The following is a 17931-nucleotide window of genomic DNA, read 5'->3' on the forward strand; positions in this document are numbered from 1 at the left end:
TTTTGGGAGAGCTAAAAGAGAAATGTTATTAAGGGACTTTTACTACAGCACTGAGGTACTGACTGTCAACAATGACCGTTTACCAAAACAAATCCAGAAAATGATGACACACACTAGAAGAAATCAATTCAGATGACAGAGAAGTGCATGCTGCTCCTTTCATCTTAAAATATATGTGTGTCCATTTGCAATTAATAGGGCTATTCATCAAATTACGGAAATGTCCAATAATAATGTGTACAGATAGACTTCAATAGCTTAAAAAACATTATCATAGCTAGTTTATTGATAAAATGCGTGATCTTCTATCACTTTCACATTTTGTGGCCCAATATAAAGTAATAGTGTATCAAATACTATATGTAAGCAATAATGTTAATCTCAAGAGCTGTGTTATAAATAAAGTTGATTAAAAAAACGAAAGAAAAAAAACCCCGCAACAATAACATTTGCGACAGCTGTGAGTGCTTTCTGGCAAAGCTAGGTTACAAAAAGGTGCGGGTTTCTAGGGAGACTGATAGGGGGGAGCAGTCCTTTGAGGAAGATGTGAAAGACGAGACCTTCTCAGGTACCTAAATAACCAACTATTTTGCTAAGTTCGCGCCAATACCAAAAAATATTGATTTTACCATAAGGACAAGGAACAGGGCTAGCTTTGTGTCAGTTAAACGAGCTAACTAATGGTGCCTGCTGTTAGCTTAAATCTAAGGCTACCGTTAAATTAGCTAATTTCGGGTTAGCAGTCTAGCTAACTTTAATCAACCAGCGAATGCCGCTATAAACAACGACGAATACACTCAGAGAACCGGCGTTAAGGTTAGCTAGGTTGTAGCTAACTTAACGTCGGTAGCTTTACTCGATTCGCTTTGGTAAAACCTAACAGTGGCGTTAGTTAGCTTCAGATAAGCAGCCCAAACTTTTTACCAAGCGTGTAAATGACGTGATGTACACAGACATGCCCCCTTTGTTGATTTAAACTTCCGCTCCGAAGCTGTACTGACGCACTTGTTTGACCTCTGCTCTCATTGATTAGAAAGTAAGAAAGAAGTCACTAACACAAATGTATAATGTGAAGGCAAATACGTATGTACCTGGGTCATTGTAATGAGATGAGAGCGCAGCGAACTAGTGTAAAATGTTATCTTTCGTTTCTTATGAATAGGAAAGCATGAGAGAGGAAAGAAATGAAAGTATGGTGAAAGACCTCTCCGGGTTGTATGATGGAAGGACTGGGAAATGAGAGATCCATATGCAGCTCTAGACCATACCCATGGCTCAGTCACCCCAAAACAGAGGCCTCAACCCTGCTATGGAAACTCAAAGACTGCTTCTCCACCAATGAGACGCCCCCCCTTCATCACACAGATAAAGAAGTAGGTATTCTTTTTATGGCAATGGCAGGAAACCGATTTAGGGGATAGTTAAGGAAGCTGAATCAATTTTCATTGTGAACTCTGGTTAAGTTAAATGGGCTGAGGCTGGATATGACAGCTGATATTAATCAAACAGCAGCAGATTGGGCGATGTGGTGGTAAACTTAAATTCAGCTTTTAGGTGCTGGCAGAGATGGGACAGTATCTATTTTCTATTTGGATGTAGCAATAACAAGCCATGTGAATGAAATGTTGATGACTGTCAGTACAGTCATCTCCTGCTTTGAGTGTGTTGTTAAAATCACTGCACACCCATTCAGGTTATTTAGATGTTATCTATGATGTATGCATAAAGATTTGGCAAGTTTCCATAATAAATAACTGTTAACCCATAGAACATTGTTACTTAATGTAAAATAATCTGTTGTTTTTTGTTTTGTTTTTTAAATGTATATTTCAGAGCATTTACATGGACAACAGAAAGGCTGTGCTGGAATTGAAAGATGTCCCCCCTCCACCTCCGCACCATACGCCCTCTTCCCAATCATCCCAGCCCTTCTCTTTGCCCCCTGTCCCTTTGCCCCCACCCTGCTTGCCTCCTCCTCCTCAGCTTACACAAGACTCCCACCAACAACAACCACCACCACAGCAGCAACAAGAGGGGGCTAGCCCCAAAGTAAGCATTTGCACTCAATGTGAATATTGCAGGACAGATGGCTATGGGTTATTAGGTGGCGGAGGCGTTGTTGGTAGCAGTAGCAGTATTGCTGGTGTTGTCTCACTCTATATGGCCCCAAGCTCTCTTGGAGCCCCCATCATCAGCAGTAGCAGTAGTATTAGCTCTGCAGCTTCATCTCTTCACCAGTATAGACAAAACCTGAGCTGTGGAACAGGAGGTGAAGTTGTTGATCCGTTGCTCAGTCTTGCTTACAAACCTCAGCTGCTCTCTTCAGTCGCTACCTCTCAGCCTATTTCATCACACCCCTACCTCTCCTGCTGCTCAGGGCTTCTGCACACCTACCCATCTGTACCTCTTCCATGCAGCCAACCCAGCCTGTGTACCTCCTCAGCCCCTCTGGCTTCCTCTCTCCCCTGTGTTTCCTCTCTATCCGCTCCAATGCACGGCTCTTGCCTGGCCTCTTCTGGCTTCTACACTTGTGGTGTGGACTGCTGCCCATCAGCCAGAAGATCCCAGAGAAGCACACTCGGTGATCACCCAGCAACAACCACCATCACCACTACTACCACCTCAGCACACTTCTGCTCTAACCCTATGCACCTAAATGTAGAACGCACGGTGTGTGTGAAGGGGGCGCACTACTGCCAGGAGTGCTTGTTGAAGGTTGGTGGAGCCTTTTGTTTGTATTTATGTGCCATGAAGATCACTGGGGGTAACTTATTCTGTATGTGTGGGTGACATCGGTCATAAACTTGTTGCTGGTTATGTATTTGTTATTATAAAATGCATTTGGTGGTATTGCGGCTGTTTAATTTGTTTCCCTGACAAATGTTTTGATTTGCAGCCTGTTAATGGTCTGCCATCTGAGTCAGACAAGGTGTGGCCCAATGTTCCTGTTCCGCAGACTGCTCCTATCCCTATTCCCATTTGTAATGGCTGTGGCACCTCCTCTGATGGCATGATGCTCATGTCATCAACAAGCCTTGGCAAGACTGGCCAGAAGTATGGTTAGTGGACTACAATGCAATTTTGAATTTCTGCATGAATATTAATATTCGGTATTGGAATTTTATGTCGTATTTGTCTTGATTTGGACTGTTTGAATTAGCAAGCTCTTTTGGATTTCAATGAAGTTGATGTGAAATGTTACTTCATCCAAGTTGACTTTGACAACAATTAAGTAACTTTATCAATTTGAAGCTGTTGAGATGCTTTGCATCCATTAAGTGTGTTTGATTGTTTGCCAACTGTCTGTTAGGTTCTCCAGAGAATAGTGGTCCTGAGAACATCCCTCCGGTGGGTGTCTTCTGGGACATTGAGAACTGCAGCGTGCCCAGCGGACGCTCAGCTGGAGCTGTGGTCCAGCGTATTCGTAGCCGCTTCTTTCAGGGCCACCGCGAGGCAGAATTCATTTGCGTCTGCGATATCAGCAAGGAGAGTAAAGCTGTCATCCAAGAGCTCAACAACTGCCAGGTACCAACATTAAAGTGCTTTTTTAACTGATATGCTATTAAAAATAATGTGTCTTTCTAACCCTGAATGAATGTTTTCTACCACTGAGCTTCAGTTCTATGAAGTTGGTCTGGTGCATCGGGATCAAAAGTGCATTTGAATGAATCAATTTACAATTTAATATTAGGTGTTTTTGTGCTATTCCATGTATTTTGTGCCAAATTATATAATGTGCAGTAGAGCCTTGAGAAAAATATTACAACTTGAAACTGCTTGAAATTGTAACTGCTTTACTTTCATAATATATTGTTTTATATTGGCTCAGGCAGGTTATGTAAGATGCCAAGTCTACTTACAGACAGGTGAAACATGTCACAACTCTTTTGTGTCTTCCTTTATTTGCCACCCTCCTGTCCAGTGTGATCACAAAACATGACTTTGGTTGTTTACAGCACAGTAACATCTTAGTCATCTTACATCTAATTTACCACAGATGTAAGTTGCTGGAAGAGCATGAAAATACACATTGAAAATGCTTGAATTAGACTATGTTAAAGAAGTAGGGACCCTGGAAAAAAGACAGCAAAAGAAAAGTCAGCAAAATGGGAACAAGTCTGAAGTTATGTATACATATTTGTTTTTTTATCAGGTTACTGTTGCACACATCAACGCCACAGCCAAAAATGCTGCAGATGACAAGCTTCGCCAGAGCCTACGGCGCTTTGCTGAGACCCACACTGCACCTGCAACTGTCATACTAGTATCCTGTGAGTTCAGCTCAGATTCACTTTGATCTGTTACAGCCTTGACACCATAAAGGATTTTGTGATAACAGGTGTTTTCCTTTTAATGTTAACAGCGGATGTCAACTTTGCAAGTGAGCTGAGTGACCTGCGTCATCGCCATGGTTTCCAGGTAATCCTGGTCCATGGCAACCATACATCTTCAGCCCTGCTACAGCACGCCCACTGCCACGTGGCCTTTCAGGAGATCACAGCTGATCTGCCACCTCGCATGCTTGTCAAAGCACAGGTAGGCTCCAAAAATGCTTCATAAGGACTTAAATATTACTTTCTATTCTGTATTAAATAAGGTAAGTAGGTGCTGGCAAAAGTAGCCAAGGCGATTTTCATTTTAGTGTGGACTAAGATGGCAGAATGAGGCCGTTGGAATTTGAATCTGATCATCTTAATTATTTATGCACTTTTCTCATGAGAATATTAGGGGTTATTAGACTTTTTTTCCTAGTCTCCACCACTCTCAGCCATTCTCCAAATTGTTTTTCAACTAAAAGGAAGACTACTGCTTTCATTTTTTAAGTGTAAATCATACAAACCAGACAGGCACGCTGTCTCTTCCTCCCCTCCCTCAGCCCAGTTTCAACCTCCTCTATGTGCACAACCTCCCTGTCAACTGTGACAAGAACCTGCGGAACACTGTGAAGCTCAGGCTCCGCCGCCTGTCAGACAACTGCGGCGGCAAGGTGCTGGGCATGTCCCAGGGCACAGCGGTCCTCCGTTTCGGCAGCCCTGAGGCAGCTTCACGGGCTCGCAAGCGAATGGAAAATGAGGATGTGTGTGGCCGCCGAATCAGCCTCTCCTTCTCCCCACGGCCCAGAGAGGATGCAAGTCCTGAGCCTGAACTTCAGGCTCGGCCTTATCACTTGTCTCAGACTCTGCCCCAGACCTATCAAAGCCAGGATTCAATGTTCGCCCCTCCTCCCGCCATATCCTCTTTCTCTTTTCTGCCCCTGGAGAAGCCCAGGTCACCCAGAAGGCCACGGCGAGCAACGCGCCCATGCCACACCACAGGCCCAGTGCCTGAAAGGCCCTACAGCCCCAGGAGGGGGTGCAGTGGGCCTCCCGGTGGTGCTCCAGCCAAGCCCCATCAGGTCAGCAGACTCGTCAGTGCCTGCTTCCCCTTAACCTCCATTGCCCTCTATCCTTGTGTGGGCTGCTTTGTAAATCAGTAGCTTCTTTCCCCACAATGTCCTTCTAATTGCTGCTTTGACTAACGGCTTTGTACCTGCTTGCTAACCTTCATGTGCCTGTGCTGGCATGTAGCATGTATAAAGTGTGTGTATGTATGGCCTATTGTCGTGCATGTTGATTGGTCATTCATCATTTTAGTGCATGATTTAGCTCATTGCTTTTGTGCTTTTTTTCTGGCTTTTTTTTGGTGCAGTATATTCGTGCTGATATACTGCCTGTGTGTTTTGTCCAAAGTCTGATCCACCCCTCTGAATATTTAGTGTCTGAATTTGGCCCATGCAGTTTTTCACTGTGATAAAACTGACCTGTGGCTGCTGGAATGACCAACTCTGCTTGTCTTTTGCTTCTTGACTGTAACCAAAAAGACCAGTGTGGAAGGCTGGGGCGATATGACCCATAAATACATTTCTGTGATAATGGACTTAAGCGAGGCATATGCATTTTAACCTTTCTCTATAGTTGGGCAGCAAAGAGAGGTTGACGTTTATCAGTACAGCACTCTCAAATACAAAACTTGTCAATTAAAACATGATGGCAAGTAACGATCACAAATCTGTTGTCACGCTGTCTGCAGCTGTGAAATTGGCAGTCTGGTTTGCCTTTTCTGCTCAAGTTCAACAAATTCTATAAATCAGTTTACTGCGTTCTACAGAACGATGATGCACAAAATTAATTTTAATATTCAGCTGGTGTTGACTGTTACGTTCTGCTTTGTAGTCAGTTTATTTATTTTGCATGCACACCCCAAGTTTAAACCTCACATCATCATTTTATGCCATTGCATGATTTGTTGCGTTGAGCTCGACATATACAAAGGCTTGTACACAAACACATTAACGGTATCTATCCAGTCAACATCTGTTGCTTGTGTTTGTGATCCAGGAGCTTGGTGGTTTGGAGGGCAAGCTCAGAATGGGCCTCCAACACCTGGAAAAAGGACGTGCTGCTTCATCTTCCCCCCACAGTAATGGTGAGACAGGAGTCCTCGAGCAGTTGTCCAAGCCTGGCCTCACCGGAGAATCCATGTACAGGAGGAGGTACATACAGAAAGGGGACATTAGACTAAGAATGTCATTTGATTTAAAGTCCTAATTTGTTCCATATACTTTTTTTTCCTTCTTCCTCTTCTTAGGTTTAACCTAAAATATCTGCTAGTGTGGGTTGTATATATCATGTTGTCTGTTATTTCCAGCCAATCTAGCACCAGCTAATTTTACTTCGATAGAAATAAATCTTTCTCACAGAAAGGATAATCAAGAAGCATGACCATACTGGTCAGCAGTGCAGAAACGGTGCAGCAAAGAATAACAAAATAGTGATGCATGTTGCCGTTACATGTGTCAATTTTTTTATTTATTTTTTTTATGTCATGTTGTCATGTAGAAGAGATGACTCCAGTCCTCGCAGTGTGACTGAATCCCCTGTAGAACAAAGGGACAGGAACTCAGGGGAGTTCCAGATTAGCACACCCTCTGCCTTCAGCAAGTTGAACCTGCACAGGAGCTTCAGTCCCCTCGTCCTGTCCCAGGGCTCCTGGTCATCCAGGTAACATTTTGTGTTCCAATCAGTCATTGGCTTAGAGCATGTGATAAAACATAATGCCTAGTTGTTATGTCTTCCCCTTGTCCAACAAAAGGAGTGTGTCCCCCTGCCTGTCAAGCCGGTCCTCACCCCTCCTTGCTGCCCCTCGTAGCCCATGTCCAGAAGGTCCTCCTGAGCCTTTCTCAGAAGGGGCAGAGGTCCAGGTGGCCAACCTGGACTACAGAATGTCGCGCAAGGATCTGCAGCAGACACTGCATGACACCTTCTCCCGATACGGTCGGGTAAGACTTACTCCACAGATGTCATTGTACTGACTAAATCAAATACACATGTGTGTTCGCTTTCAGTAAGATTAAACGAGTTTCAGCCCTGAAAACATCTCCTTGTTTGTGTGACTTGTTTTGTGTAGGTGAAAGCTGTGGAGCTTAGCCCCCACACTGACTATCAGCTGAAGGCCACAATCCAGATGTTACACCTACGACAGGCCATAAGTGCCGTCAGTGGCCTGCACCGTTATAAGATCGGAGGCAAGCGCATTCAGGTGTCTCTGATCACCGGCGGCAGCAACAAATCCCTTGCCATGCTCAGGTACAGTCAAGCATGTTTGAGTTGAGGATTAATGGAATTCTCAGATTTGAGATACGACTACATTTATTTATTCAACAGCTCTGGTTTGGATTGTGGTGGTGAATTTCTATATTTTTTTCATTATACAGCACAGAGATCATCAGCATTCTTCAGGATTCACCTGCCAATTGCCTTCCCCTCTTCAAGTTCACTGAGATCTATGAGAAAAAGTAAGTGGGTTTCTCAGATCACGGCTTTCAAATATAACCTGGTCAACTTCATTCATATTTACTTTGTACTTGCTTTTGAAAGTGGTTTGTGCTGCCAAACTATATGCACTTTTTTGACCCCTTTCTAGATATTCCCGTAAGCTTGTGGTGGGGGATTTGTACAAGCTACCAGAGGTGGTGTCAGTGCGGGAGCAGGGAGGCTCAAGGCTGGTGTGTCTTCTGCCAAGCAGCCTAATCCGTCAGAGCCCACTGGGATCTTCCCAATCCCAGGAGGGCTCCTCCTCTGCTAGTGGCAGCCCTGTGGTGTTTGAGGAGCTGGAGTACCATGAACCTGTCTGCAGACAACACTATGCACAGCAAGACTTCAGGTTATTACAATTTGTGTAATTTATATATAATGTTTCTAATTAAATGCTTGTTTCATGAATATACTGTTTGATTCATCAACCTTAATTCTTATAAGCACTGTTCTCTGAACTGAACAGTTCCAGCCGACTGTTACCCCTGTCTTCATCTCTGATTGGGTCTCCTGGTTTTTTCTTTCAGTGAGGCTGACTTTGACCCTGACTCCTATAAAATACCTTTTGTTGCAATGTCTCTGAGCACCTTAGCCTCTGAGGTCCACAGTCTGCTGCAATCACATGAGGGAACTCTTCCATTACTCAGGTGACAACCAGCTCTTTATTTTCATTTTCAATCTTTTTTTAATTTAACAGAGCATGTTTTCACTTATTATAAAGTCTACAATGTAGTCTGTTTTCTTTTCAGCTTTGCAGACTGCTATGCAGCAAAATTCAGCCCTCTGCAGCTGGGCAATGAGACACTAGAGGGCGGTGTTCCTCTGGAGCACCTCATTACCTGTGTTCCCAGTATCACAATAGTCACAGCTCAGAATGGCTTCAAAGTCATCAAGTGGATCCACAACAAACCACCAGCACCAAACTCTGGTAGCAGCATTTTTTTTACTTTCATTCTGTTCCTATAGTACGTAGTGCTTTCTTAACCTGTCAGATTTACCTATTTCAGACTGTAAAACATTTTCTTTTTTCATGCAGAGCCGTGGATTCAGCGCTGCAAGAGTCCGGTTGGCAACCCACAGCTCATCCAGTTCAGCCGAGAGATTATTGACCTGTTAAAGAGTCAGCCTTCTTGCATCATGCCCATGAGCAAGTTTATACCTTCATACCATCATCACTTTGCCAAGCAGTGCCGTGTCTCTGACTATGGCTACTCCAAGCTGCTGGAGCTTCTGGAGGCTGTGCCACATGTCCTGCAGGTATTGAGGATATTCCACATATATTTTTTACTTATTTACCAATCAATGTTCCTTTTGTTTGTATTCTACATCTTGTGTTTTTAAAATTTTAATGTTCTTCTCCTCCAGATCTTGGGTATGGGTACCAAGCGTTTACTAACCCTGACCCATCGTGCTCAAGTGAAGCGCTTCACCCAAGACCTGCTCAAACTGCTTAAATTTCAAGCCAGCAAACAAGTGTCAATCAAAGACTTCATGCAGGCATACCATTGGTCAGTCAACATTGCTTGGAGCTGTAGATGATGTCGGCACATTGCCTTTGTTTTCCTAATTCCCTCTCAGTCTGATCAAACTGGTTGTTAAATATAAGAACAGATCATCAGTGTTGTCAGTGTTTGAGATGTATTCTTATACTTTGTCTATCAGGTGCTTCTCCAGAGACTGGAGGGTAATAGACTACGGCATATGTGAACTGATGGACCTGCTGATGGAGATCCCAGACACTACCATCACCATTACACCACAGGACATGGACACCATCATCTCTGTTCCCAAGAGAGGTCCATTAAAGCAATAATTTAAAAAGACTAAAAGAAAAAACTTGGTCAGATTTCATTAAACTCCTTTTTATTTACCTACAGACCGTACAATGGAGGAAATGGAGCGCACTAAGCAGTTTGGGAAGGAGGTGGTGGATCTTCTCCGTCACCAGCCTCACTGCCGAATGCCATTCAGTAAATTTATCCCCACCTACCACCATCACTTCGGTCGTCAGTGCAAGCTCAGCTACTATGGCTTCACCAAGCTCATGGAGCTCTTTGAGGCGATCCCCGACATCCTGATGGTGAGTCTTTGTACACTCCATACTACTCCATCAGGGTTCACACAAAGTCTTGAAAGTTTGGAAAATGCTGATGTTTATAGAATAAACAACCCAGAATACTTTCTGGGTCAGATAAGCAACTGGGTTATTTATCCACAAGCATAAATGTCTCTTTCACTGTGTTTGCCTGAACACTCATTTAAAAATCTGTGCCCGACCTTTGTCAGGTGTTGGAATGTGGTGAGGAAAAAGTGCTGACTCTGACAGAAGTGGAGCGTATCAAGGCTCTGGCGGCTCAGCTGGTCAAGCTGCTTCGGGCTCAGAAAAACTCCAGCATTCCTGTCAGCCAGCTGCTCACCGAGTACAGCAAGACATTTGGTTATGGTCTGCGCCTGCAGGACTACGATGCCAGCTCCTTGCCGGCACTGCTCTCCAAACTCTGCCATGTTGTTAAGGTAAAGAGCCTCCACCTCCCAAGGATACATTCTTCAGTTGTTCCGTTCATTGCTTCTAAATGGCTTTTATGGATCTGAACTACAGTAGATGCCTGCAAATAGATCACGATCTATCCCGGAGAGAGAGACTTATGGTCTCTGGACAAGGTCTTATGAAGTGTGATATTAAATGTTAATGCTATATTTGGTCTTGTTAATTGTTTAAACAACCATTATTTAATTTAGTGAAAAGTCTGTTTCTTAGATTTCACAAAATGCCAAAAATGTATCTGCATCACTTAATATAGCACCGTGGTCATGCAGGCTTCATGTGGCATTGCTATAATTTTTTTTGTCACAAGAGTCATTTCTTTATGAATTATATATCCTGCTTTTGGATGTGCATCTCATCTGGCATCCAGTAAAACTACATATTCCTGATGTTACACATTAAACTTTCGGCTCGCTTGACCATTCAGGAGAGATGAAGAAGACTCAGAGACACTGATGACTTAAGTTGAAATAGTTCATAAAACATGATCATGGAGCAAAATAATAGCACATCTGTCTGCACAGAGTGATGCCATGATAATCCTGACAACTCTTCCCAAATGTTCAAATTATATCTACAGCTCAGGAAGCATCCCTCCCATACATGGTTATCTAGACATATCTACAGTAGCTTAGAATCGCTAGGTTGCAGAGACCATGAGATATAGACTCATACAGCAGACATCACTATGCCCTTATCCAGACCTTAACGTTTTTACAGGATACGTATGACCTCCTATTGTATGGAGACCGAATGTCCTTGGAGAATCATATTTTTCTCCCACAATAGAGAATACCCACTGGGGAAAGAAATTCACAGGAATAAAAGACAAAAACGGTCAACTATTCTCACAGTGGTACGCGAGCTCCCTGTAGTGGTACGCAAAGGAATCCCAGACATTTTGAAAATGAAATGTCAATCTAAAAATATGTTATCCTACCAAACATTGCAAAATGTTGAATTAAAATACTTAAACTGAATTTTTTAGAAACACTGCAGTAAGGTAAAGTCCTGGGGAATTAATTAATTTTCTATGAACACAACAACCATTTAATAGCTCACTTGATGTAAGACCAGTGTTTTCCACATTACTAGTACAGTACCAATAAACAAGCTGCCACATTCTTTCCATTTCAAGGTGGTGGACGGCTCTGAGGGTCGAGAAGTGCAGCTGATCAATAGGAAGTCTTTGCGCCTGCTGACCTCCCAAATACTGAGCCTGCTCATGTCCCAAGTGGAAGAGCAAGTCACCAAAGGTCTCAGAGTGGACGCACTGAGTGAGCATTACCTGACTGTCTATGGAGCCCCGCTCAACCCATGTGAATATGGGTTCCTCTCCCTCAGCGAGTTGCTCAAGAGCCTGCCCTACCTTGTGGAGGTGAGTGAAAGTTGGAGTTTGTTTTTTGTTTTCTTAAAACGCCTTACGCTCTAGTGTAGCTGTACTCCCACACAGAGGCAAACTGGCTGACTGTGTTTAATCTTCCTTCTTCCACAGTTGTACCATGAAGAAGGCGAAGACGACAAAGCTGGCAGCACCACCAGTGGTCGTGGTGAGGAGTGGGTGAGGCTGACCAAGCTTTACCAGTTTGCTCGTAATGTGCGCGGCCTGCTCCACACCTACCATTACAACCAGATCTTCCTGACTGACTTCCACGGGGCTTATAACAAATTTACAGGCTGCAGCCTTGAACCACGTTGCTACGGATACATGAGCACTGACGAGCTGCTCAGCGCCATACCACAGGTGGGAATTAAATAAATTTTTACTGCACTACATCTAGAACTTGAGATCTTGATCTGCCTGGTGCTTTTATCTAAAACCTGATTCTTTTCAGAGCTCGTCATCAATCTTGTAATTTATCTTGTAATCTTGTCTCTACATATTTTCATTGTTTTGTGATGTGTTATCATCAGGTGGTCTGGATCAAAGGGCACGGTCGCAAGAAGATTATCGTTTTGAAGAACGATATGAAAGGTAAAGGTGAGCTAATCATCACTTGAAATCATTGGCACACACACTGTCATATGATCACTTCACCCAGAGGTCTAATCTGTGGGTGCACCCTGCAAATACTTGAAGTGATTTCATTAGATGGTATCTACTTGGTGAATGGAAGCTACAGTACATAACATGGATCGATGTGTGTGACTGTGTTTTTGTTCAGCAAAGGGAAGCTTTTCAGCCCCCAACAGCCCCCTGCCAGGAGAATACACAGAGAGCCCGAGAGACAGCCCAATTAGCATCGCAACTTCTGGAGCTGAGAGTCCAGGTAACACTGGTCACAGTATTTCTATATATGAAATTGAAAAAAAATGATAGTGAAGTAAATATTGAGAACTGTTAATCACATAAATAAATAACAGGATGAAAATAATAATTGTGTTCACAACTGAGGCACGTTTTTAAAGATGGCTCTGCTCTCATTCCGTCTTTCTCGGGTAAAATACTGATGAAACCAAATCGTGTTCTTTTGCCTGCCAGGTGGCGATGCAGCAGCAGAGTCAGAGCTGCTGTGTCTGACATCACCAGTAGACCTGCTGTGTGGTCCTGTGCCATCTTGCCTACCCTCACCTCAGCTCCACCCTGATCCCGTCCTCCTCCAGGAGACGGACCTGATTCACTTTGAGGAGAAAATTCCACCAACAGGTCAGTTTTAATGTTACCAAGTTTTAACATAACATTTTCTTGTGTGAGGACCCCCAACCTTCTGCCAAATAAAGTATGTGAACCTCAATAAACCAAGGCAAAATACTGATTAAAGACACAAGATACTAAGCACTTAGTACCTAGTAGCAAAGAAATACACAGGCTGAGGCAAAGCAAGGAAGAACAGAAATACATTTTAATGAGTACATCACACTTTATTTGCACCTCTCCTGTCTTTGATGAGGTGTCAGCTCAATCTATACTTGTGTGTGTGATTTCAGTGAGCGATGAAACTGAGGTGGCAGCTGTTGCTGACACTACATCTGAGTCACCTGAGCAGCCTGGCAGCGTAGAAGACTCTGCAGTCACCAAACCTCCACCGCCCCCTGTGAAGCCCCTCTTGTCCATGGACAGTCCCAGCAGAAGAGCTACACGCAGTAAATTTAAGCTAGCTGCCAACTTCTCATTCACAACAGGCCTCTGATCCTCTTCACACATGCACACAAAGCAATACTGGCGCACACATAGTGTAACTCTAAATACAAGAGTTGACCGGCTACACTGAACACACACTTCACAGACGAGACCCCAGAAGAGCATTGGTATTGTCCCCTCGAGCAGACTGTTGCAATCTTCTGCTTTCTTCTTGATCACTCAGCGGCCATCTTTGTTCTCTTTGCTTGCTTGTTTCACAATCAGTGTGTTGTTCCAGTGACGTTCACCAAGCTGTGATTTTCTTCTTGCAGATTTTCTGCAATTCTTTAATTTGCCAAATTCATCTACTGTAACCTGTGTTTGATTTCATCCAGAGGGAAGTTAAATGATGTTTCCATAAATGTGCATCTTCAGTTTAGTGTCAAGAACACTCGCTGGCTTAATTCTTAAAAAAAAAAATGAGTTAGTTGTCACTGTATAAAGAGCATTTGGTAATAATAGAAGAAAAGCTAGGGATGAGTACGTTTATTCTATGTAAAATCCAGTAAATTTAGTGACCCACATTCTCAGTTTATTAGTTTGGCAAATAACAGAAGGTTTAGAGAAGTTTTGTTCATATACCATATAGAGAAACCTTCATGTATACTGTCTTGCTGTATCCCCAAAGACAGAGCATTTAATTTAGGACATTCATTTTTGAACTCATTTCAAATTTGTAAAGATCTTGCTTTGTAGGCAACTGTAGACATGACAACCAAACTGGCTGCTAAGCACCTGCCTGTTAAATTCTTAGTCTTCTTTCTGAAGAGGTAGCTTCTCCTTTGAGGTCTATTCTCGACTTTGTCTCTATTGTAAAGAATCCCAAGGACAGCATTTTCAGTTGCTTTTATATAACGCAGAGTATTTGGTAGTCTGTGGAGGAGTTTAGCCTAAATGTGTGGTGTGTTTGCTGGCAATTCAATGATGAAGGACTGAAGAGATAAACATTTGTTAACTGTTCAGATAGTTGCTTTTGTTAAAAGAAGCTGACAGTCTTTGAACAGTCCACACATGGATGCTAACATTTTTATTGATATTGCGCCAAGCACTGCTCTCAGGAATTTTTATTCTTGTAGTACACCGGCTTAAATTATAGCAAAGACTTTGACTCGTCTCTCCAGGGGCCACTAATGAAGACCTGAAAGGCGAAAGGTGGTGCTTTCATACTCCGGCCAGGTGTGTGCTCGGGCAGCAGGACCGGAGGTTTACTTTGATTGTTTGGCTTTAGCCAGCAGCCGGTGTGTTTGTGTTCTTTTAGCTGTATTTTGTCTGTTTGTGTGGTTTACACTGGAGTAGGTGGTGTGAAATGTGCATGGTGTGCATAAATGAGTTTATGCATGGTGTAAGCCCAGGAGGAGCAGACAGGAACAGATGATTGGAAGACGTTCTTTAAGATCAGCCTTTTATTTCCACCATGTTTAAAGGATCTTAGAGTTGGCCGCCACCTTCGCAGTTGGCTTGTACACGCTCAAGGTTTTTGAAGTTAACCTTGTCGCTGGTAGCTGCTGCGTCAGCGGTGTCGTCCACACTACCTGAGATGACGAGTTGGAGGGGAGCAGTGAGCACTCCTGAGTTTTTGATTTTAATGACAAGGTGAATGGTTTTTAGGGATAAGAGATGGGACGGGAGGTGGTTGGCTGTTTGTGGAGCACCACGGGGGGCTCCGGGAAGCCTCCTGATCAGACTGTGAGGTACACAGAGGACCCTGTGCGGCTCTCTGGAATCTGCCGGGCTTTTACAATGGCTTGTATTTGCCACGGTGCCAATGGAATCGCCATCGCACCTCCCCATCCCTCACATCTCAATGTAGAGGAGTTTTTACTTACTGATGTGTGTTGGTTTCTCCATTTTCCTCTGTCTCAAGTGTTTAGAAGACTGCTGGCTGCTGAACTGCCACCAAATGAAGTTTAGCACAATCCAGGCACCGCTGAAGTCAAAGGATTGTTGTTGTTTGTGTTCAGAGAAAAGGTTGGAAGAATGGGTAAGAGCCCATTTTATCAGTTTCTGTCCAGTTTCAGTGTTTACCTCTTTAGGCAGTGTTATTATTGCAGTTTTCTTTGTAAGACTTGATTTTGACTTGGTGTGAAAGGCCTTTAAAAAGCTGAGATTCCACTTGCCAACTCACCAAAAAGTCAATGAAAATGTTTTTAAAAAGGGTTCAGGTCCCTCCTGCATTGTTTTACTGACTGTCAGGAAACCTCTTGGATGAAGGAATGAGCAGCTTAGAAAGGCTATTGATTTAGAATTGGTAAAGAAAGGGGATTAAAAATGCTCTCAAGACATCTAGATTTAACTTTGGCAGTAAGAATGTATTACGTTTTGTGAATTTGAGCAGACCCTAGCTCTCCCTCAGTACTGCAGTGGCAACTAACTCAGGTGAATACATTTAACTTCCCTGTTTAGCTTCCTCTCTGTTGGGTTACATCAGTGAGAAGTTACTGTACCTGTCAAAATATGCACTTTTGCATAGTTTTGGTTCATGAAATACATGTATGAAATTAATGGCCAGAAAAAGAGGCGTTGAAACACGTTTTTGTATTTACCCGTTTCTGTTTATCTGACCTTGTTCAGTTTTTACATTGCATGACGGGTTTTCCTTAATTCAGCAGTGTCCTTAAAACCCCTGCCTTGTGACTCTATTTGTGTTTACCTGGTCATCAATTGTCTCACTGACACCCCCCCTCCCTCCCTCCTCTGTCACCCTGCTTTACTGTCTCACTGCACCAGAAGTCGCTGTAACAGTCTAATGTTGTTGAAGGGACCAAAAGGATTTCCGTAAATAAATTTCACAAGCATCATTCCTGCCTCGTCTCAATGTTTTTGTGGTTGTTTATGAAAAAAATCGAGGTATTCACAAAATCCTGAAAGATGCTCTTTATTTAAACATATATGTACAGGTAGCTTCAGCTTATTTTTCTGCATATTTGTTCAATATTCAACATCAGGACCTTCATAAGTTCACTACTACTACAGAACGCTAAGTTATCAGAGGGAAGGTTAAGTGACAAAGGGCAACACTTTGCTTGACATGAGTCACTAATGTCCTAAATACACTCAAACATACACCATCTATTGTAGGCATTTACAAGAGAGTTGCATTCATTTCCTGGTGTTTATCATAAAAACGCAAGACTAAATTCAGAGGATGCAGGTTGTTTGTCAGCAATATCCATTATATCTATGAATGATGTCACACTACCACAGTCAGTAATTTCCAGTAGCTGTTGGCTGAGATGATGTCAGTGATGTGACACAGCAGACCACTTAAAAAGAAAGAGAGAAGGGAGAAACCCACCACCATGTTAAATGAAATGATGTGTTAGTGTTGGCATATACAGGCGTTAACCACAACAATGAAAGGTCAGGTCAGTGAATCACAAGTGAAAAGGCTGCTACAAAGGTGGATCATAGGAGGTTGTATGCCAGTTAGCAATAGCCTCTCAAAAGTGAAACGCAAATGTTTTGACACATTTCAGTGTTAAATGATCTTTAAGTTATAATTGTATCCGAGTATATTCCCATAAATTTTCCATATCCCTAAATAAGGAGGATTCTGCAGGTTTCACCCACAAAACGTAGCGCATATATTAATGTAAAGTCGGTGGAGTCTATATTGTATTCGTCCATCATATTCCATTCACTTGGACATGATCAAATATTTGGACACATTGATTTAAAATGTAACACATCTGTATTAAAATGTCTAAAAACAACTCGACCTTTGTTCAATACTTTCTTGAGTTATGTACTCAAGTTATCCTTAATGTTTCCAACAAAGTTCAAACTCCAGAAACCACATTTTCACTCAAGGTAACGGTCCATTTCATATAACCTGGCAGACGAGACTAAACATGGCGTGATAAAACTTTAATACGCTACCTCTTCTGTTAAGATTTCTGGCTGAGTCATGTACATAGATTTTCATCCGCGGTGGTGGTTGCTTATCAATAAAGGCAGCAACTCCCATGATCCCACACTACTCCAGTCTTCTGTTCTGACTGAGAGACCCCTTAGTGATAGAAATGACATACTTTGTGTTCAAGGAACTTCTTTTAAAGCAGACAAACGCTTCTTACTGGCATTTAGTCTAATATGACCCAACTTTGTAGCAACATTGCAGTTAAGTTTTTGTCAGGTAAGCACTGATGTCCGATCTCGTTAAGTATTTCTGTGTAAGCTTTTAGTGACACCGATAGAGAATTTAACTGCTGGACTGGCCAAAGGATGGAGTCAAAAATGTTCAGCTTCGGTAGCTGCAGGCCGTCTCCAGCATTTGTATACCAGTTACTTAATCGACAGCCATATCTTTTGTCTGAGTTGTGGGTCTCCTAAAAGTGAAAGAGGTTCACTGGTTGGTGTTAAAGGGCTGAAATGGAACGATAAATACCCGTTGTCAAACATGACGGGATGTA

General features: G+C 42.8%; 1 protein-coding gene across 4 annotated transcripts; it reads left to right on the forward strand.

Annotated features, from left to right (window-relative positions):
* Positions 1-498: 498 nt before the first annotated feature.
* On the forward strand, positions 499-16317 carry LOC141002131 (meiosis regulator and mRNA stability factor 1). Of its 4 annotated transcripts, none has more exons than XM_073473317.1 (27): positions 499-568; positions 1163-1373; positions 1834-2715; positions 2897-3059; positions 3311-3525; positions 4154-4271; positions 4364-4536; positions 4877-5395; positions 6378-6532; positions 6879-7040; positions 7132-7318; positions 7447-7625; positions 7754-7834; positions 7963-8202; positions 8381-8500; positions 8603-8781; positions 8890-9110; positions 9219-9361; positions 9516-9649; positions 9731-9933; positions 10140-10367; positions 11537-11776; positions 11894-12142; positions 12313-12379; positions 12564-12668; positions 12881-13045; positions 13327-16317. In XM_073473317.1, exons 2-27 carry the CDS (start codon positions 1218-1220, stop codon positions 13527-13529), a joined length of 5487 nt encoding a protein of 1828 aa, XP_073329418.1. In that variant the 5' UTR covers positions 499-568; positions 1163-1217; the 3' UTR covers positions 13530-16317. The 4 variants fall into 4 exon arrangements, with proteins under 4 accessions (XP_073329418.1, XP_073329424.1, XP_073329442.1 ...); XM_073473323.1 differs by having other exon boundaries at positions 12313-12373; XM_073473341.1 differs by having other exon boundaries at positions 1834-2049.
* Positions 16318-17931: the final 1614 nt, after the last annotated feature.

Source organism: Pagrus major, chromosome 1, assembly GCF_040436345.1.
Source record: "Pagrus major chromosome 1, Pma_NU_1.0".
NCBI classification, from domain to species: domain Eukaryota; kingdom Metazoa; phylum Chordata; class Actinopteri; order Spariformes; family Sparidae; genus Pagrus; species Pagrus major.

Bases quoted from the DNA above. Each gene is read 5' to 3' on its own strand.
- LOC141002131 (XM_073473317.1), top strand. From the start codon at position 1,218: ATGATGGAAGGACTGGGAAATGAGAGATCCATATGCAGCTCTAGACCA. The intron at 4,272-4,363 runs GTGAGTTCAGCT...TAATGTTAACAG, and splicing joins AACTGTCATACTAGTATCCT to CGGATGTCAACTTTGCAAGT. The intron at 8,782-8,889 runs GTAGCAGCATTT...TTTTTCATGCAG, and splicing joins ACCACCAGCACCAAACTCTG to AGCCGTGGATTCAGCGCTGC.